The sequence below is a fragment of the Mandrillus leucophaeus genome, unplaced genomic scaffold (assembly GCF_000951045.1).
Source record: "Mandrillus leucophaeus isolate KB7577 unplaced genomic scaffold, Mleu.le_1.0 Scaffold239, whole genome shotgun sequence".
Classification (NCBI taxonomy): domain Eukaryota; kingdom Metazoa; phylum Chordata; class Mammalia; order Primates; family Cercopithecidae; genus Mandrillus; species Mandrillus leucophaeus.
Window position 1 is genome coordinate 728,692 of NW_012102465.1, and position 22,614 is coordinate 751,305.

Genomic DNA, 22,614 nt, shown 5'->3' on the forward strand with positions numbered 1-22,614 from the left:
CGATTCCATGGCATGAGTGTTTTCTTTAAGAACTAAGTTAAACTTGGTAGAACTGTAAACATGATCTAGTCAGCAACAGGGATTTGGTCCATTCTCTTAATGTTTAGCATTTGCCTATGATACCCCTAACTCAGATCATAACTGGGTTATTATATTCCACTTATAAATGGTTTTCTCACTGCATTTCTATTATTATTTATCATTTAATTCAATTTTGTACCTGCTCTCTATTGACTGCTACTTTTCTTATCAAAATTTTCAGTGTTAAAACTTAGGTTTTTGGCATAAGTAGGAGGATTACTTACCTGCAAAACAACTATACTAGATAAAACGTATTTTGTAATGCATTGCCAGACTTCTACAAAGTAAGAAAAATTTTTGGAGCCTTTGTTCTACCTTTCATGAAGAGTGCACTAAACACAGAGTAGGGAGAAGTGAAGGGTAAGCTTGGAATGTGAGGTTACACTGAGGGCAAATGCCAATGTCGATGTTGCATTTGATCAGAAGACTAAGCCTGGAGTTACTCATAGAGTGAAGGAGTTGAATCTGAGTTTTGCTTTAAGCTTAGATCTTGAAGTGGCTAGGATTTTTACATTAGTCCTCCCTCTGACTTCTGACATAATTAAATACAAATTTGCCTACAGAAAAGTACTCCCATTTTTACCTCCCAGATATTGATGGATGCAGATAAATCTTGTATGAGCTCACTATGATGAAAATTCACCATATGGACAGGAAAATAAGCCACCATATGTGAAATCAGTAGAAAACACAAATAATAGATGTAGCTAGATACCCAGTCACTTTAGATACAGGAGTTTTCAGTTATAAAATACAAATAAGCATTCAAAGATATGAAAGTTACAATTAAAAATGATCAAGCAACATGAGACTAGATGAACAGGCACTTCTCAAAAGAAGATATTTATGCTGCCAACAACCATGAAAAACTGCTCGTCATCACTGTTCATTAGAGAAATGCAAATCAAAAACACAATGAGATACCATCTCACACCAGTTAGAATGGTAATCATTAAAAAGTCAGGAAACAGATGCTGGCGAGAGTGTGGAGAAATAGGAACACTTTTACACTGTAGGTGGGAGTTTAAATTAGTTTAACCATTGTGGAAGACTGTGTGACAATTCCTCAAGGATCTAGAACCAGAAATACCAATTGACCCAGCAATCCCATTACTGGGTATATACCCAAAGGATTGTAAATCATTCTGCTATAAAGACACATGCACATGTATGTTTATTGCACCACTGTTCACAATAGCAAAGGCTTGGAACCAACTCAAATGCCCACCAATGATAGATTGGATAAAGAAAATGTGGCACATATACACCATGGAATACTATGCAGCCATAAAAAAGAATGAGTTCATGTCCTTTGCAGGGACATAGATGGAGCCGGAAACCATCATTCTCAGCAAACTAACACAGGAACAGAAAACCAAACACCGCATGTTCTCACCTATAAGTGGAAGTTGAACAATGAGAACACATGGACACAGGGAGGGGAACATCACACACTGGGGCTTGTTGGGGAGTCGGGGGCAAGGGGAGGGAGAGCATTAGGACAAATACCTAATGCATGGGTCTTAAAACCTAGATAATGGGTTGATAGGTGCAGCAAACCACCATGGCACATGTATACCTATGTAACAAACCTGCACGTTCTGCACATGTACTCCAGAACTTAAAGTAAAATTTAAAAAAAATCAAGATCACCAAAAAATTAACAAATAACATTGTTTTAATTGAGAAATATTAACTCTTCAAACTTAAAACATATGGATTGATTAAACTACATATTAGACAATTAAAGAGAGCAAATGAATTAATCAGGATGAGGCATTAGAATAAGAGAGAGCAAAGAGATGCAAAATATCAACGACATATAGTAAGATATGGAATATAATGAGCTCTTCTAACATGCATCTAATCAGTGTCCCAGAAGAAAGAAAATATAGAGAATAGAGAGTAGGTAATCAGTATTTGTGGAGAAAATGGAAAAAGATTTTCTAGAACTAATGAAAGACATAAATACTCAGATACAAAGAAGCATAGCATACACTAAACAGGATGATGTATACAAATAAATTCAGTTACACACACATGTAGCAAAAGTGAGAATGCCAAGGCAGAGACATCCTTGAGAGCAGCTGTAGACTAACAAGAAACAAACCACTCAGAAAAGACGTTTAAGTTGACAGACTTTTTATTAGCAACAATGGAAACTGGAGGAAGGAGGTATATTATTCAGAGTTTTGAAAAAACATCAGATAGTCAACCTTGTATTATGTGACCATCAAAGCTATCTCCCAAGAATAAGAGCAAAGCAAAGACATTTTCTGATAAGTGAAGACTAGGGAAACATCTGAGCAAACCTAAACAAACATTGCCTGTCTCATTTATGCAGTTAAAAAAGGAACAGACTAGGTGGGGCACAGTGGCTCACACCTGTAATCCCAGTATGTGGGAGGCCAAGGCTTGAACTCAGGAGTTTGAGATCAGCCTGGGCAGCATACCAAGATCTCATCTATATATAAACAAACAAACAAACAAACAAAAGATCTGAGTATAGTGGTGATTACCTGTGGTCCCAGCTACTCAGGCACTGACATGGGAGGATCACTTAAGCCCAGGAGGTCGAGGCTCGGTGAGCCATGATCATGCCACTGGCCTGGGTGACAAAGACTAAGGTGAGTTAGTGAGCTAGGACTTCGTTATACGTACTTGGAAAAATTTAAGGATAACTAATGAAAGAATAGGAAATAAATGCATAACTTCCAAAACTATAGAGGAGAAAAAAAATGGAATAATGAAATAAAGAACAAATTCAATTAACTTTTTAAAAAAAGGTGAGAAAATATGTGGGAAAAGTTAGACATATAGACATTTTAAAGTAAAATCTACAAAAATTGCTGATATCAAAAGTCTTAACGTGTGTGTGTTAAACTTTTCCACTGAAAAGATATCAGATGATATTAAAAAAAAATTGTAACTATATCCTGCATACTGGATATACATCTGAAACATAAGTCTCTGGATGTTCAAAAGAAGAGAATAGACTTAGTTATACCAGTAAATATAAACTAAAGGAAAATTGAGGTATCTTTATTAATCTCATACAATTTTAAGATTTTATTACAAACAGCATATGGAGGAAAGAAGGGATCATTGCATAATAAGAGGTTTAACTTCTTCAGAAGATACAATGGTTCTAAATACATAACAGGTAAATACAAATAAGTAAAGCAAAAAGTGATAGAGGAACTACAGGGAAAACATGACACACCACAATCACAATGATAAAGTTTTAAGAAAACTCCTTGTTAAAAGTTAGGCACAAAACATTTTTCAAAATTGAAAATATTTGAAAAACAAATTACCAAACCTGATTTAATAAAAATATACAAATTCTGTACCAAAAAATTAGAGAATGTACATGCTTTTAAAGCACATATAGAGCAGTTATATAAACTGAAACATATTAAGTCAAAAAGAAATTACATTTCAAAAACCAGTATCTCATAGAATGTATCCTTTGACTCAGTGCAATGAAATTAGACCTCAGTAACAAAAAGCTAAGGATTGATAAAGTTATACAGGGCCAATTCTAACCAAACAAAAAGAGATTATTAATCTCAGAAAACATAGATTTTACAATAAAACATCTTATAAGGGATAGAAGTGGTCAGAACATACTACTTTGGAAGGCAAATTTGGCAAAATTTGGCATTATCAGATGTTCATATTCCCAGTGGCTACATAATTTTACTTTTCAGAAGAAAACTTTTTGCATCGGTTTGCTAGGAAACGTGCAAAAATGTTCATAATTGCATTTTTTAGAAGACAGAACAACCAAAACAAAGTCAGTCCAAAATAAAAACAGGAGAAAACTCTGATTGTCTTTCCAAAAAAGATTAATTTATTTGTAGAATTTTCAAGCAGTGGAATGTTTTACAGTAGTGAATTTAGTAAATGACAAGTGACTACAACATAAATAAATCTTGTAAGAATAATTTTGACTGAATACAAACAGATGATAAAGACAAGTCGCATTGGGATAGTTTTTTTATATAAATTCAAAAGATAACAAAATAAAACTGCATACAAATATTCATGTTATATGTATATGATATACATATGAATATCATATGCATGTATACATGTACATATATGTGTATGCATGTATAAATACATCTGATATATACACATGCATCTGATGTATACACATACCTATATATGTATAAATACATGTGACACACACATACATGTGTATATGTATGTATAAACACATATGACATATACACAAACATGTATATATGTATAAAAACATATGCATGTATATATGTATAAATACATGATATATACACATGCATGTATATATGTATGTATGCGTACATATATGTATATATGAGATACTCATATGTATATCATATACATATATTCTACTGTACCATAATAGTACTTTCTTTATTATATGTAATCATATCTATATGAATCATATCTATATGAATCTATATGAATCATATCTATATAGAATATCTTCCTCTCTCCACACAAATAGATCTCAATTTATGTAAAATCACATTCTATGATTCTGTAATGAGTTCAGTTTTTAATTTGTTTGCAAACTTAGATGTCAGTGAATATGTGTGTGTGTGTTTATTTGTATGTCACTAACTTACATTATACAACTTTAAAATAAAAAATGAGGCATCAATTCTCATCACTGCCCATGTAGATTAAATATATGAAACAATGATCAATCTCGCTGTTAAAGAACTTACTATTAAAGAACTGCTACAGACTCAGTAATATAATTATTGTCTAGTACAAATATTAAAATGTTCATTGTTGGCTAAAATGCGGAAAACCGCACGCATATTTTGGTAGTGTATGCAATGACAAGACTCTGTGTGTTAGGAGATTTACGAATGCATTTTAAAATTTTTGAACAGTGCTTCAACTTTCAGACATAAAATAGGTAAAGTCAGACTGAAAGAGTTGACATTGGTTGCAGTAGGTGGTCAAATTAATTTAGGTCCTGCTCAGTCTCTATCTCACAAAAGCTCCGTGAAAAATATGGACTGTGTACTTTGCTGATTCTGAAGAAGGGATTTTTATGATAATAATTTAATTATCAACGTATCTGAAAATTCCAAGTATACAGTGTGTTAATACAGAATTTCTAAAAGGGTGAGGGCCTTCATGGTTACATTTAAATTAGTACATGTTATGTGTCATATTTAAAAAAAAATACCTAATAAATCAGTTGCTTGTAATACCTTGAAATAAGCATGATAGTTCAATTAGAAAATACCTATTGTGAGTCAAAAAGTTACCCAGGATATTACAGTTCACCAAAAAACAAACAAGCAAACAAAACCTCCCAAAGACATTACCTTTATTTGTATACATTATTTATTAGAAATTTCAGAATTAATGCTTCTGAATACTATGCAAGAACAGTTATCAAGTCTTGGAATAAGATACATTTGAGTCACAGTTTCAATTCCATTTTCATTTGTGTAAATAATTTGCTGTTCCTTATTTACTTTCTGTTTTGTAGAAAGACTTGTCTTTCTATATGAACATTTTGTAGGGAACGTTTACCTTTTGAAAGGGAATCCTAAGTTTGATTTTTAAGGTATGGTGTTAGTAGTATTTTTTCTACCACTTGAAGATATAAGCACTTCATTGCATCTCCCCAAAAGCCCGTTACTATTACTGAGCAAATCCTAATCCGATTATTTCAACTTAAAAATGCAGGATGAGTAAACAACATAATTATTTTCATCCAGAATTTCAATTTCTCTTGGATTATGTTCTGTAGACTGTTTCTCCTCTTTTAACTATTTTACAGTTCTCAAGGATTGATCTAATAATCCATCTGTAATTCTGTTTTTGTCTTTGTTCCTGCCACTCTTTTCTCATTTTTCATTTTATCATTTTACAGCGGCAGTAATGCCACATGCCACTTGTTGTAGACATTTATACCAACAATGCATATATTACAAAAATGACTAACTTTGTTAGATTTCAGACCTACTTGAACTACATTTAAACTTAAGTATTTGAATCACCTTCCTTTTCCCCACTTCTGTGATAATTTATCTGTAGTTGTTTGATTCTGTAATAACCAAAAAATACCTCTGAAAGTCTAATCAATTAATGTTTATGATTTATTCATTTACTTTGATGCCTCATTTAGTCACTGAAGAATAAAAACTGTGGTTTAAATTATTCATTGATTGTCTTTAAGATTTAAAAAAATATTGAAAGTAATATACTGTTATTTAGTAAAAAGAGCTCTTCAAGTGATGACATAAATCTCAAGTTAACATTTAAAAGAAAAAAACAAGGCATCCCTCAGAGCTGTACTTCACATACACTGTGGGTTGGTTTATTATAAAAATAAAAATATTATCAGAGCATAGTAAAGGAGTAGCATCTTTTAGCTGATTTCTTTCTAGAAGCATTCCTCAATGCTTTATGAATTATGAAAATAATTCATAATATTCTCTACTAATGAATGAAATACTACTATTGTGAATAAAGACTATTGTGCATTGAAACATGGAAGGATAAAAATGCTTTTTTATGGCACATGAAAATTCTATAAAGTAGAATAAGGAATAACACTTATTTTTTCACAGAGGTTCTAAGTCACTTGAATTAAATACAAATTTGATATTTTTAGGCAACTTGATGTCGTTTGCCTAGAGAGAAAGCATGATTTAGTTCTTTAATCAAAATTTCTTTGACTTGTCTCCAAGTTGTCGAATATTGTATGGGACAGAGTGACATTTTATAAAAGCATGTCCCAAATATTTTATGCAGCATACACTAAAACATTCATTTATTATCTGAAATTTAAATTTAACTGAGCATTCTGTGTTTTATGTGATGACCTTATGCTTATGCTAAGGAGATCTATAAAACGACATCTTTTTCCTCAGACAATATGAAGAAAGTGTTTGTTATCAGTGTGGCAGGAGGATACAGGATTTAAATTAATGCAAAGCATATATTTGTAAAAATTTTGAAATTAGTTTGGCTTAATGTACCCAGAAGTTTTAGGAGTTTTTAGCTAATGAAGAGTTTATTCATAGGATTACTCAAAATATGCCATCTGTAAAATATCAGTGTACATCTTAGTATTTCTCCACTGCTTTGTGACCCTACATATTAAATCCAGCATCCTGAACGTCCAGAGCTGTGATTGTCCATTTCTTTGTTATTAAGCAGATACTTACTGTCTGTTTGGATGTTGTGTGATGAGGGGAATCAATAGATGTGTGAGCTTTGGTTTCAACCTTAGGGTAATTACATATACCTGTTAAGTGAGGTATATATGATTTTAATCAAATACCATCTGTGTTTAAAAAAACTGAAGAGGAATACAAGGATTTAGAGTAATGAGGAAGACACTAGATTTCTTCTTGGATCGAATCATTTGGGAAGTCTTTATGGATGAGGGGGTGTTGGGTCTTGAGAAATAGAGGAAAAATTTCCTGAATGTCTTTGAAGTTTTCATGTTAATGCTGATGAAAAGAAAATGCATTTAGTAGGTTGGAGGAGGATCCACATTAATGTACTTTCACAATGACTAAACTTTTATTCTTGAGAAAAGTTTCCTTTTACTGGGGTTTATTATAATCTAGTCTTATGATTTGGAAGTGTGACATTATATTGAAGATCTTGTCAGTTACTATTGAGAGAATAATACATGTCAGAGAATATGCTCAAATCTTTTAGGTACTGATTCCTGAACAACCATTGCTTTAACTATCAAAGAACGTACATGAAACAGTAACCATAGATAAGAGCAAAAGTATTCTATTTTGCCTTCAATATTTTTATGTTAATTAACTCGTTTGTGCTTCCGCTTCTTTATCTGCAAAGTGGGGTGGAAATATATACTTCTTGTTATTGCTGCGGGCAATATATGTAAATGGCCTAGCACTAAAGAATATTTAAAGACAATCTCCAAACAGTGATAAAGAAAAAATGAATTGGGATTATTCCTGACAATTTTGTGCTTGTAGGTTATTTTATACAGCTGTGAGTGTTGACTCAGAAGGTGTATGTGACTTAAGAATGATAACAATGTTGCCATTCATAACAATATTCTTCTTGGACCTGAGTATGGTGGTGCATGTCTGGAATCCCAGCTACTCAGGAGGCTGAGGTGGGAGGATCCCTTGAGCTCAGGAGTTCAAGGCCAGCCTGGGCAACATAGTGAGACCTCGTCTCTTAAAATAAAATCATCTGGGAATGTTCTGAAAGTGCCGAGTATAAACAGGTATATTAAGAGTACACTCCAAGCCAACACACTTCTCATGAGTTATTTATGACCATAGTTGCGTGATTCTTGCTACTCAAGGTGTGGTCTGGGGACCAACAGCATTGGCATCATCTAGAAGTTTGTAAGAAATACAGAATATTATCAGGATCTGGGAAAATTTGAAATAAATGAAGAAATACAGAATATTAGATCCTACCTTAGTCTTCCAGTATCAGAATATGAATTTGAATGAAATCCCCAGGTGATTTTTACACATTAGTTTGAGAAGCATTGGTCTAGATTTTAGCATAGGTTATTGAAAAGTTTATATTGCTCCAGGCTTTTGACAGTACTGTTGTCTTTTTAATATGTTTTCTGTCATTCATTTAGATCTGATAATAAAAGGAGAAAGGAGTTGTTCAAGTCTCAAGAGCACTTTGTAGCAGATTGCCTTTTCTGCTTCACCTAGTGGTGTTCAATAGCCTGAAAGATTGAGCAGTTTAGCAGTTTACTGCTTAAACGTCAAGTTTTACTCTTTTTTCATTAATAGTAGTAAGACCCAGAATCTTAAGATTCTGAATAACAATAATAGTAAGGTCATTGCAAGGTCATTGCCTGTATTTTATTAAAGCCTTGGGAGTTAGGAGATGTCTTGTGCGTTTATTCATTAAGTTGCTTAGAGTCATGATGTAGCTAGTAATACAGTTTATGGGTACTGGTCCCTGCATTGGTGTCATTTGAGGACTTTGCTAAAGTTAAACATTTAGATTCTCAGATTATGCCCAGGATATTCTGGTTCAGTGGGACAAGGAAGACTTGGAATCTCTGTTGCTGAGAAAGAAACCCTTCGGGTTGCAATGCTGCCCAGCCTGTTTTGCAAACCATTGCTGTAGTCAGTTTCTTCTCTCTTAGAAGCCCTTTCCCATCCCTTGTGTTTTCATTTGGCGTATCATCAGTAGTTTACATTTATATACAATTAGGAAGGTAGGCAGTGGAAAATAGAAAAATAAAACGTTGTTCTGGGAGTCTGAAGCCCTGTGTTCTTGGCTTGATATAGATGAAATGGGTAAGGCACTCTTTCTCCATTTTACTATCTGTGAAATGGGCCATATACTTCAGTGGAACGTGAGAACCTGTAGACATGAGTGCTTTGAACTTTCAAAAGATGTGTGAATTGAGCTTGTTTTTACAACCTTGTAATATCCTTCCTGTTAAAATGTGTTTTCCTTTTCGACATAAAACCTGGTTCTCACGGAAAACTTACCCCTGCACTTTCTGTTTCCTTTGTACTTTATACCTATCCCCACTCTTCTCTGTGTTCCTACAGCTCTCCAGCACCTGTACCATGGGCGGTTTTGCCTAGGTCGGTTGGTTCACGAGGTCCCCTCCGGGCAGATCAGAGCAGCTCCTGCTGAGACATGCCAGGAGTCAGGGAGTTTTCCTTTGGGACAGGAACTTCAAACTAGAAAACCTAGAAGACTCAGACACCTTGTCTCAGGGTGTGATACCCTGTAATGAACTCATGTTTTGGGCAGGGACATAGGACCTTGTATATTTGGGAGGAAGTACTAGTTAAATAATAGGTGAAGATGATGTAACTTCAATATCTACTGATTCTGCAATCTAGAAATATTTTTAATCGACCCCTATCCCTTCATCTTTATTCAGAATTAGTAGATATTGAAGCAAAATAATCTTAATTACTTAGGTATATTCCTAGATATGCCATGTTCTAAACAACTTTTAACGAATACATTCATAAAACATCCTTACCTCCCAAGGTTTTAATAAAACACAGGTAATGCCCTTACTGTCTTTGTTATTTAGAATTTGAAGATTCTGGCTCTGACTGCTATTAATGAAAAAAGAGTAAAGCTTGACAATCAAGCAGTGAAAGGCTAAACTGCTCATTCTTTCGTGTCATTGAATGGTGCCAGATGAAGCAGAAAAGCATAGACTATATTCTACCGGGCCATGTCCTAAAGCAAAGGATCTTCTAGGACATACGCTTGGTTTTAAAAATACATATGTATTTTTTTGTAGTGGTTGAGGTACCTGGGGGAATGGCAAAGAATGATACCAAATCATCAGTTTGTAAGTTTAAACTCTTGCAGAAACAGTACAGAATGTGGATTCACAGGGAACAGAGGGGCTTTATTTAATTTTAGGATTTATACTGATTAACTCTCATTTACTTACTTAATATGCACAAGAACCCTATCAAGAGACAACTTTATTTTCATTTTGCAGATGAGGAAACTGAGACAGGTTCAGTAAATTATTCAAAGTTACTTACATTGTAGAATACAGAGCCAAAGTTTGAAGCTTAAGCATTCTCCGTAAGAGTCTACACTCTTCCATGTGGTTGGTTGTTTCACCAGTAAGAACTAAGAGACTACTGTTTGAAAATAATTTTGCTGTGTGGTCCACAAGAATTTTGTATTTATTTTCATATATGTTGATCCTTTCTCCTTCTTGTCATCCTGGTATTTACAGTCTTAATATCTTGAAACAGAATCACTATAATCCTTTGGTATTTTGTCACTGGATTTACCAGTTTTGGTAGAAGTGTCAGTGGTAATTTATAGTCTTAATTTATAGGCATGGATCTCCTTAGAGATTTCAAGCAGAGATCTCACCATGTCAAGGAACCACAAATATGCTAAAGTAGACAGTGAGTCCATTCTAACCATCTTGGGGTGAAAATTAATCATGGTTTGCTAAGTGCTTTCAGAAGTTTTTGTTGTTGTTTTAATTTCCATGACTCAATATATTGTGTAGAATATATTCAGTAGGGTAATTTTGGATTTATGTGTTTATCTCCCATTAGGTTAAACTAGAATGTGTGTGTTTTTTTGTTGTTTCTGTTTTGTTTGAGATGGAGTCTCGCTCTATCACCCAGGTTGAAGCGCAGTGTCACGATCTCGGCTCACTGCAACCTCCGCCTCCCAGGTTCAAGTAATTCTCCTCCCTCAGCCTCCCAAGTAGCTGGGATTACAGGCCCCCTCCACCACACCCAGCTAGTTTTTGTATTTTTATTAGAGATGGGATTTCACAGTGTTGGTCAGGCTGGTCTCGAACTTCTGACCTCAGGTGATCTGCCCGCCTTTGCCTCCCAAAGTGCTGGGATTACAGGCGTGAGACACTGGTCCCTGGCTAGAATGTGGTTTTGATAAGAAGCTGATTTAGATGAGATCCACAGAGGTTCTAGGTCCTAGATTTTAGGTATTGTCTATTGTCTTTTGTATTCTTAGTCCTGTTTTTGAATTTTCTGGCCTTGACATTGGTGGCAAGATTGTTTCTCTTGGTCATAACCATCTTCACATTAAAGGTTAGGCTATTTCCACTTGAGGAAATTAATTTTACTATTGTGCTTTTATGGTCAATTCATCCTCCCATTGTTTTTCATTTGTTGTATTTATCTTTACTACTTAATGAAAAAAATAGGAGAAAAGATTGGAAACAATTTTCTGTAAAAAGTAAATATCCATATTTACTCGACAAAATGTAAGCTCTTGTGTGCTACATTAAGCACTCTCAACAAATACTTGAGATTTTGTTACATGTTTTATACCTTTGAATTTTGCTTCCATAAAATAGGAACATTCTTTTGGAATTTCAACGATCTGACATGTCTTATAAAGAAATGAAGTTATTGATAAACATGATAGCCCCAGAGTAATTAAAACATGCAGCTGAGCACCTACTCCCCAGCTGATTGCCTTCCTTTACCTTTGAAGAGATCCCCTATCCCTACCATGACCTACAGAGCTCTAGATAACCCTTAAAGCTTGTCAATTGACGTTCTTCCTCTGGTTTATTCCTCTAAAACCACAATGTCCTCTTTTCAGTGTCTCAGACTTGCTAGAATGTGGCTTCCTTTCCCCTTCCTCATCCTCCAAGGATAGCTTCTTTTCACCCTTTGATTTCGTATATCTCCCTCAGAAAGTCCTTCCTAATTACCTACGCAGCCCTTGACACCAATTACCGTCCATTTCATTCTTAGTACCTGTCACACTTTGTCCTTACAGACTTATAGTCACGTGAAACTTCCTGTCTAGTCACTCCTGACTAGACTCTAAGCACCAGGTGGGCAAAGACTTTCTTCCTCTTATTCACCAATGTGTACCCAGTGCCTGGCAAAGAAATATTTTGATGATTATCAAAAATTACATATATGAGTACATAACTTGTATCTTACAGCTTTAAGTAATATCTCGCAAAATTTATTTTGTTACTTTAAGTTGGTAATTCATAGCAAGTTATATCAGGGAAGTAGAAAGTGTTTCCCCGATACTTATTTAGAAAGCCATACACAGCTTTTATAGTTAAACAAAATATACCTTATTCCACATCACTTGTGTATCTTTTGGGTATGCTTTTTACAGTGCAATACTTCTGTTCTTCTTTGTTAATCAGATATTTGTCCTAATAGAGCAGTTACTGTTCTCTCTTTAACAGCAGAAGATGGTAGGGGATGTGATAATAAAATCGTGTTGTTTTATGCCATTTAAAAAGAAAACACACACACACCCTTTTAATGAATATATTTGTAAAGTCTCTATTAAGATGTTTGCCACTCAACAGACACTCAAATTTCTTGAATGTGTATATGTTCTCATAGATGAATAGACTTTGTTTCGAGAAAAATCATGCGTTATATGTACATCTTATTTTCTAGAGTTTAGATCAGTCAGCAATATTTTATTCACTAAATGGATTTAAATTTGATGGTTGAAAATAACACTTTATTTCTTTTTTCAAATCATTTCATAATTTGATAATGATGTATTATTTTATATTTAAATTTAGTTCCTTTTAATATATTGAAAAGCTGTACAAAGCACTTCAGCATTAGAAATTGAAGTGTATCTACAGGGGGGAAAAATCCTCAATTTAGTTTAAATAACAGAAAGTGAAAAGGGCATTTGAAATCAGGTGTGAAAACATAAGAATAGTGAGTTAAATAATATAATTAATGATTATCCATCAGGGTAAAATGCATCTATCAAGGTAAAATGAGCAGAGTGGGGCATTTAATAATAATGCAAACTAACCAGTTTTAATGCTAATCACCTGGAATGGATGCACCCAAGCACGAGCAGCGTGCGTGCGTGCGTGCATGGTGTGTGTGTGTCTGTGTGTGTGTCTGTGTTATGGCTATTACTGCTAATATAACAAGGGAACTTTATATAGAATTGAAAATGCCAGTTAATTACATTCCAGTTTTTGGGTGTTAAGAATATTGTAGTTCTTTCTACCTACTACATTGCATGAGTAGGTAGAAAATTCAGGTGCTTAAAGGCTATTAAAAATAAAACAACCCTCCAGAACGCTGTCTTTGCAATAACTGTTTTCTTCTTCTCCAGGAGAGCACACAGCTGCTACAAATGCCGTCAGTGCAGTTTTACAGCTGCCGATACTCAGTCACTACTGGAGCACTTCAACACTGTTCACTGCCAGGAACAGGACATCACTACAGCCAACGGCGAAGAGGACGGTCATGCCATATCCACCATCAAGGAGGAGCCCAAAATTGACTTCAAGGTCTACAATCTGCTCACTCCAGACTCTAAAATGGGAGAGCCAGTTTCTGAGAGCGTGGTGAAGAGAGAGAAGCTGGAGGAGAAGGACGGACTCAAAGAGAAAGTTTGGACCGAGAGTTCCAGTGATGACCTTCGCAGCGTGACTTGGAGAGGGGCAGACATCCTGCGGGGGAGTCCGTCATACACCCAAGCAAGCCTGGGGCTGCTGACGCCTGTGTCCGGCACCCAAGAGCAGACAAAGACTCTAAGGGATAGCCCCAATGTGGAAGCTGCCCATCTGGCGCGACCTATTTATGGCTTGGCTGTGGAAACCAAAGGATTCCTGCAGGGGGTGCCAGCTGGCGGAGAGAAGTCTGGGGCCCTCCCCCAGCAGTATCCTGCATCGGGAGAAAACAAGCCCAAGGATGAATCCCAGTCCCTGTTACGGGTAGGAAGGTTTCATTTTTAAATAATTCATTTGTTTTGAAGGGCAAAAGGAGGAACACACATTCTTTCTATATGGGATTGTGTTGTGTGTGAAGTGAGACTTAATGATCTGTCTCAATCTGGGGATTTAGACTCCTAAGGCCAAAGTGGCAGCAAGTAACTCATGTGTGTTTGTGTGTGCTGTGCACTTACTTGATACAGTGTTAGGCAGTCACTTGTTTGTCTTTGCTCTTAGCTCAGATTGAATGTTGGTTAATCATTCCTGGTGACTATGCAAAACAACAAGGCCATATTTGGAGAAGGGAGGTTTAGAATCCCAGAAGGATGTACATCTGTTACATTGAAATAACTAAATGGCTTTTACATTTTAAGCTGCTATGACAGTATATGGTTAATAAGGAAGTCAGAAGAGATTTAAATCACTAAGAATGTAATGTCCTTGATGAGATGTTTATACAAAAATACAGTGTTTTTTAAAACCCACGATATAATTATGTACAAATGACAATGCTCGCTGTTGTCGAGTTGCCAACAAGAGGGGGAAAAATGAGAAAAGCCTAAAATGTGAATAGCGTGCAAAGCGGCCAAAGAAGAGTGCCATGCATTTGATATGAACAGGATCTTTTAGGGGGAAAGACCTAGTTCCATGTGGATAAAGAAAACAAAACCTCTGAGTAAGGTAAGATCCTCGATTGCTCTCTTCATACTCTGTAGACTCAGCATTGTTAAAAAAAATTTAGATTTTTGAAAATTCATGAGCTCCCAATAAGTGGTAGTTGCTCAATGCCTGACACACCACCTCTTGGACATTTTACCTTAACTCTGAAAGTTTTGAGCTTTTCTGGATGAGTTTGAAGCTTTGTTCGTGCATAGAAGGCAGGATCAGAAACTAGCTAACATTTACTAAAGATCCAGTTAGGAAATAGAGTTCCATTAGCCCGGTGCTTTGACCTGCGGGTCACAGACCAGTCAGTTCTCTCTGGATATATACTGGGAAGAAAAATTGCTCTTCCCAATGTCTGCTTGGCTGCTCTGCTCTCATTTCCTGCAGATTCTCTGAAGCCTATCTGTGCTTCTCAGTATTCTCTAGCAGAGTTGAAAAACGCCCCTTAGAGGTGCAGAGTTAATTATAAAAGCTGTTACCTTTCCCATCTGTAGTCATGCCCTGGAGCTAAGAGAAGGGCTTGAATACAGAAGAGGAGATGCCCCCTGTACAGAGAGAAACAAAGAATCCTTCCTGGAGGGAAGAAGCAAGTTTATTATGAGTAACTTCGGGAAAAAAGAGAAACAGTTTCTGTGCCCTTCAAGAGGGAGTTCAATTTAGGGAACTCCCTTCCAGTGAATATACATGGAGCTGCATTTTTATAATTGTCAATATTTGTTGTTTTCTCAGCATGCCATTACTCCTCTGGCCTCAAGTGACTTACGGCTTCTGGTTATAAGGCAGGAATGAAATGTCCTATGTTTTATTACATTCATACTGCATTTTGAGAGTATGGTATATTTGGGGGCCTTATATCTACATCACTGGAACCTCTTTCCTTCCTTTTTCCACTTAAAGTTGTTTTCATCCATGACATCTTCATTTGACGCCATATTGTTTTGACTGTTTCTGGAATATTACCTTTTCTGCCATTGTTTATATAGTCTAAGACTTTGAAATGACAATTTATTAAGCAATGGTATAAAAAACCTGAGTGTAGTGGTTGCATTTTTTCAGCAAGATGGAGATGATAATACTTTTCTAAAAAATTGTTTTTCTCAATTCCTCCACTTCCTTAAATCCCTGATTTCAAGTTCTGTTGCATCATTTTAACCGCCTTTTCAGTTCCTCCACATTAGCTGCTGAAGTAGGAAGCCTTCAACAAGAGACTCCTTAGCTATGTTCTACAATAATAGCCAAATTCCAACCCTATGATTTATTATCTTCAAAGGCTGCAATCTACTAAATTTCAGAGATCTGATAAAATTACATTAATATATACATATACATACATATGCAGATATAAAAGGAAGAGCATTGAATCATTCTGTGGTTGTAATAAAATTTAAATCTTTTAAGATTCACATTTTATATTTGAATAATGCTTTTGGAAATCACCAATTTTATTGGATATTTGGAATAGGAAGGGTAGCCAATTTAATTTATAGTGCAACATTTAGGTTATTAGCTGTATATGGAATTTTCAGTGTGTACATATCTTAGATGATGTGCTTTTTAAGACACCTAACAGAATTAAGAAACAGCCCATTCTGATTGTGAATTTGACACAAATTCTACTTTGGTGGTGTTGGTATTCTCAAATTATCACAGCGAATACATACCTCCAATTCATTACCCTGCCAGTGGTAGAAGAAAAAAAAGCAGAATTTTGAGGTCATGTTTACTAAAGGCAAAAAAAAAGTACTTGAAGTTTGTAGTTGCAGAGGCATAGTTATTAGTGAAGATGTCCTGTAATAATTTAAAATAGACCATAGAAACAGACAAATATAATTTACATGTTTTGAACAAAAATTACAGTAGTTATAAATATGCTTACAGAATGCATATTTATATATTTTAAACAATAAAATAGAACTCGAAAGTAACTACAATTATTTGGAAATTGTAAGCAATTTAAGGAATGTAAACTATTAGATTTAAAAAGTACCTTTTAAATTAAATAGTTTATTCAACATAGCATTAATAGAACAAATGTATTAATACATTTATATATCCAGTTTCTAATACTAAAGTAAAACTTAACCGTTTAAAAATACTATGCAGAGTGATATCACGAATTAAGTATGGAAAACTTGCACAACAGAAAACGTTGATTTAATATAGTTCAATACTATGCTGGTAAATATTTACCATTTTAAAATAAAAGGCTGAATGTAGTTAGGATTGTGTTACAAAGCACATAATTAAATGTTACTTTCAGCATATTAGTCTTTCTGATAACTTTTTTTTTTTTTTTTTACTGGTTTTAGCAATGAAAGTTTGCTGTACTCCTCAAAGTGAGGAAGGAAATATAAGAATCACAAGAAGAGCTAAAATTTCGAAATGTTCTCTTCATTAACATTACTGGTTTTCTCCTTTTTTTGGCCTAGGCAGGGTCAGTGTTTGGCTTAAGTTTTGTGTTCAATATGATATCATTTATGTGTATTTTTATTTAGTGAATGTCTATATTTTTCCCTTGTTATTAGTATGAAGTTGATCTTGATATAAAAATTTTAAGTTGCATGTGCCTCTTTGTTGACTGCTGTGCTTTGAGTATGACAAAAGGCACATTGCCATAAACTTGATCTTATAAATTACTCTAGGAAAACTAGGCTTTATGTTGCATATTAATCACACAATATTTCTACAAAATTTTTGAGTATTTTCTTGTATTAGTAGGAAGAAGTATTAAGGCCTTTAGAATCTTTGCTACAAATAGTCTAAGCTTATATGACAACTTTAATCTATTATCTTAACATTTCTAGAATAGATCTTACAAAACATGAATCACCTCCTGAAAGTGGTCACCAACATTTACTAATAATATTTTGAAAACTCAGTGTTTTTTAGATTTAAGGTTTAGGTCTGTGAATAGGTTAGCATGTTTAAAATTACCTGTGTTAAAAGTATAAGTAAATTATTTTATATATTCCAATAGATGTTTCTTAACCATTTTAAACTAAGTAGTGTAGTATCGTCAGCATTCATGTAAAGTTGTCTGCTTTTCTGACAAGTTTTTTGTTATGATGCACATCTACACAAAGGTTTTTATATTTTAGATAAACTTATGCAGATGCAACTGTATTAATCTTATTGTTTCCTGAATAAGAAATTCTGGATTTTATTTTTGTAATGGAATTTTTAGATTGAATATTCCATTGCAGAAAAGTTGGCTTTTTATCTGATAACTGTATGAATAAGGATCCAAAAATTGATCATTAAATTTCACAAAAAAATTAACCATATCGTATAGTTTTTCATTTGTTAATAAAATACAGAAGTACAGTTAAGCTTATTGGGTTAATCTTTAGGGGGAGCTCATGGCAAATCAACATTCAGGTAAATTCTTCCATGTTATTTGCCAAAATGGAATGTTCTAGATAACTTACAGCTCAGATTCTTTCATAGGTTCAAATGCTGTAGTTATTAGAGCACTTTTTTCTTGCACCTAGAGGAAAGATAAATCTCCTTGAGATTGATCTTGGTTTCCAGTTTAAATTTATTTAGGAAAGTCTATCAGTTGTAACATCTACATTTTGTGCTGCTTGGCTTCAGCAGAGATGCTCAACCATGGGCCTGGGGAGTTGAGTTCCAAGTTCTGGAAGTTGAGTTCCAGCTTGAGCCACTGACTTTCAAAGGAAGGGCCTCCCGGGATCTCCGTTCATCTGTCGCTTGGAGAGGATCATACTGCCTGCCACCCTCACAGGAGTGTTGTGCAGCTTAGTTAATTAACGTTTGTCAGGCCATTTGAGATCCTCAGATGCAGAGTGCTAGATAAGTGGAAATAGTCTGATTATTTGTTCATTTTGTAAGTGTGATACCAGGACAGTACAATGCGAATGTTATTTCCCCTTTTCTTCAGCAGCGTTAAATTTATAGTTTAAAGATTGTTGATACCGGACAGACTATTGAGATGCAAAAATGTTCTTTTGGGGACAGTCCGTTGGCAGCCAAACAGACGTTTAAACAAGTGACAATGTTGAATGCCTTTACAACCACTGACAGAAGACTGCAGGAGCTTTTTTTTAACTAAAGATGGTCTGAAGTGAAAAGTGATATTAATTGTTTTGCTTCATACTTAATTAAAATGAAAGCAAAATTCCAGTTATCATAGAGGTGGCACTGACTTAACATAATGTTTATGTACATAACTGTTTTCTCACCCGATTGGAACTCTTTACTCGTGCATAAAGTACCAAAGAGATCAGACTGTATCAGGAAAAATGGGAAGTATATACCTCTCTAAACACTGGTTATGAAGCCGTGACTTTAGGCCCTGTTGGTAGTTTCTCTTTAGGTAGCAGTTGATATTTTCTTTGCCTGAGAGTAAAATAAATAATTAAAAATTATTGACTATATGCAGAGATGAAGAATCCTTGCACATGTCTGTGCTTCTGTGCTTTATAGATGTATTTCTGTTGACATCTATTTGAAAAATATATGATTTAAATTCAAATATGTTTCAGTTGAGATTTAAAAAATACAATCCACGTATCAAATTCATTATGTGTAACACCGAACATGACAATTCTGTTTTACCATGTAAAATTTAAGTAGTTTTTTCTTATTTATTGATTATTCATCTTTTACATTTATATACCATCTTTGATGGTAGAAAACAACTAAAACCAATTCCATAGGTATAGAAGTTTGGTTTTATTAGTTTGATTAATGAGGTTTTCAAGTAATCTAATTTCTTTTCTATAAGTCTACTTCATTAGCCCCCACATTTTTTAAAGCACTTTCTTTTTTTAATGCACACACAATAATTGTACATATTATGGGGAACGTAGTGCTGTTGTGAAACATGTAATGTGTGGTGGAAAGATTAGGGTAATTTCCATATCCATCACCTCAACATTTGTAATTTCTTTGTATTAGGGACATTCACTATTCCAGCTATTTGAAACTATGTAATATGGTACTGTTAACTACAGGCATCCTACAGTGCTACAGAACACTCAAACTTACTCCTCCCGTCTAGCTGTAACTTCGTATCCTTCAACAAATCTCTCCCTATTCTCCCTTTCCTCTACCCTTCCTATTCTCTTATCTTTGTTCTGTTTTTGGTTTCTACGAGATCAACTCTTTTTTTTTTTTTTTAGCTTCCACGTATAAGTGAGAACATGCAGTGTTTAACTTTCTATTCCAGGCTTATTTCACTTAAAATAATGTTCGCCTGTTCTATTCACATTGCTGCAAATGACAGAATTTCATGCTTTTTTGTGGCTAAATATATTCCATTGTATGTATTTACCTCATTTTGTTTATTCATTTATCTGTCGTTGGACACCGAGGCTGATTCCATATCTTGATTATTGTGAATAGTGCTGCGGTGAACATGGAGGACAGGTATCTCTTTGATATACTAATTTCCTTTCCTTTGGAAAACTACTCAGTAGAGGGATTGCTGGATCATGTATGTAGTTCTGTTTGCGGTTTTTTGAGGAGTCTCCGTACTGTTCTCCATAGTGGCTGCCCTAGTTTACACTCCCACCCACATTAACGACACTTGAAAAACAACAACAACAACGTTTTTGTAACCTAGACTGTTTGTGAGGTCTGGCATAGTTCTGCTGGCCCAGGTTTCTAAAGCAGGTGAAGCAGATGTATCTTAGTGAATTGGACTGTAGGTTTGCAGCCACTGTGAAATGTTATCCTTTAGCACAGTATTTGTTCATTATTTCCTGTATAACTATCTTTTGCTTGGCTTCTCTTTTCCATGGACTGCATGAGTCAGGAGATAACAGGGCCCCCAAAGAACCCATTGTTGAGCATTCTTAGATGTTGGAAGTGAAGAGTATACAGAAGGTGGCCCAAGTTTCAGGAGCATAGGGCCAGAATGATTCAAAAATGAGATATGTAGTGTTGATGTGAATCTGGTAATTTTCTGGCAGAGCCCAGTCTGATGGGTTCATTTTACAGTCCATTAATACCTAAAATGCCACAACAAAGTTACATTTTGGATTTTTGTGGATTTTGTTGTTCTCATCAAAAAGGAAAATATTGTCTCCATTGTCATATATATGTACACACACACACACACACACACACACACACACGCACACACTCCCTTCCCTTAGATTCTGCTCAAAAACTTCCCTTAAGTGTTTATAGGCAAAGGCATTGGTTAGTAGACTGCTCTCCCTGTTAACTCAAGAAAGCTTGGCAAGCTAAGTACTACTGTATCTAGTTGTGTTATTAGTTTAAGGAAAGGCAAATTGTTTCATTGATATTTGAAGACACTTTTTCCTTTTGGAGAAGCAATACTATTTACAGATTTTCGTTATGAACTATAAGTTACAAATGCAAGGAAGTCTGGAACACAACTTTATATCTGGTTAGGAGTGAAGCAGAGGCATCTTAGTTTTGTTTTGTTTTTCTGACAATAGCACACTTGTGATAAATTGAGCGTTTGGCATCATTGTTCATCTCAGAATGATTAAATGCCTCCCTCTCACTTGTAATTTTATATGTTAAATTGCCTCTTTTGAAAAATATAGTTTCCTAATTTTGAAGAATTCCTTTGGACATATTAATTAGGAAAAGGATAACCCATTTTCTACCATGAAAATTTATATATGTGTAACATCATGAATAACCAGAAAATGCTAAGTATATACAGTATAGATATCTATTTTTAAAGGCAAAATACACTTTATAAAATTGCTAACATTAAAAAAGGTAGTGATTATGAATCATACTTTTATGAGAATTTAGGTACAGAATGGAAAAGATTTTTAAAATAGATTTCTGGTTAAAACAATACTTTGTGTGAAGGAAGTGATAAGATCCCTGCAACATGATTTATTGAATTGCATTTGCCTGTAGTGCTACATTTAGTTAAAATTTTTATACAAGACTGATGCTCAGTCATAAAAAAAAGTATTGGTAGACAAAGCACATAAAATTTCGTGGAATTAACTTTCCGATTCTAGCTATATACATTGGGTAACACAAGAATACCTATTTGTAGCTATCAAATTCGAATTCTTAATGAGAAAAAAAATCTGGTGAAACTACTTTAAAATAATTGTATAGGAAAGCATTACAAAAAATATTGGATTAAAATAGAGGGATATTTATAACTGGTTGTCAAGTTATTTAGCATTCAGTTTCTAGGGTTAAGCTTACTGCCTTTCCATTAATTTATTAGTGGATGGTTTCCTTTCATCTTCACCAGAACTCTTTGAGGTTAAAACTGTTATTATCCCCATCATTTAAATGAGTAAACTGAGGCTTGGATATCAAGTGTTTTGCCTAGCTCACACTGCTCATAATGGCAAAGATTAAATTCTAGCTCTGACAATTCTAGAGTCCCTGCTCATAACCACTGCTCAATATGGTTTGCTAATAAATACTTGGGTCACTGTCTACAATTTCAGAATTAATTTGTTTCATCTAAGCATACACATTTTTATGTGTGTATGTACGAAACAAAAAAATAGCTTTTTGAAATTATATAAGTGATACATGCCTATTGCAAAAGAGTTGGATAATACAATACACTGTAAAGAAGATGAAAACCACTCATAAATCCCAACCTATAAATACTTTTGTGTTCATATTTTGGCATCTAATGTATCCTTTATGTATATTTAAATGTATATTTTATTCAAGTATAGGATTATGTACCT

At 34.6% G+C, this 22,614-nt stretch overlaps 1 protein-coding gene across 2 annotated transcripts in view; it reads left to right on the forward strand.

The window, feature by feature from the left end:
- The window catches only part of TRPS1 (trichorhinophalangeal syndrome I), a 302,434-nt gene that overhangs the window by 101,904 nt on the left and 177,916 nt on the right, over positions 1–22,614 (forward strand). For both annotated transcript variants that reach the window (XM_011982324.1, XM_011982325.1), the window contains one exon: positions 13,672–14,275. In XM_011982324.1, coding sequence (XP_011837714.1) covers positions 13,672–14,275 — 604 coding nt within the window. The remainder of the gene's footprint in view (positions 1–13,671; positions 14,276–22,614) is intronic.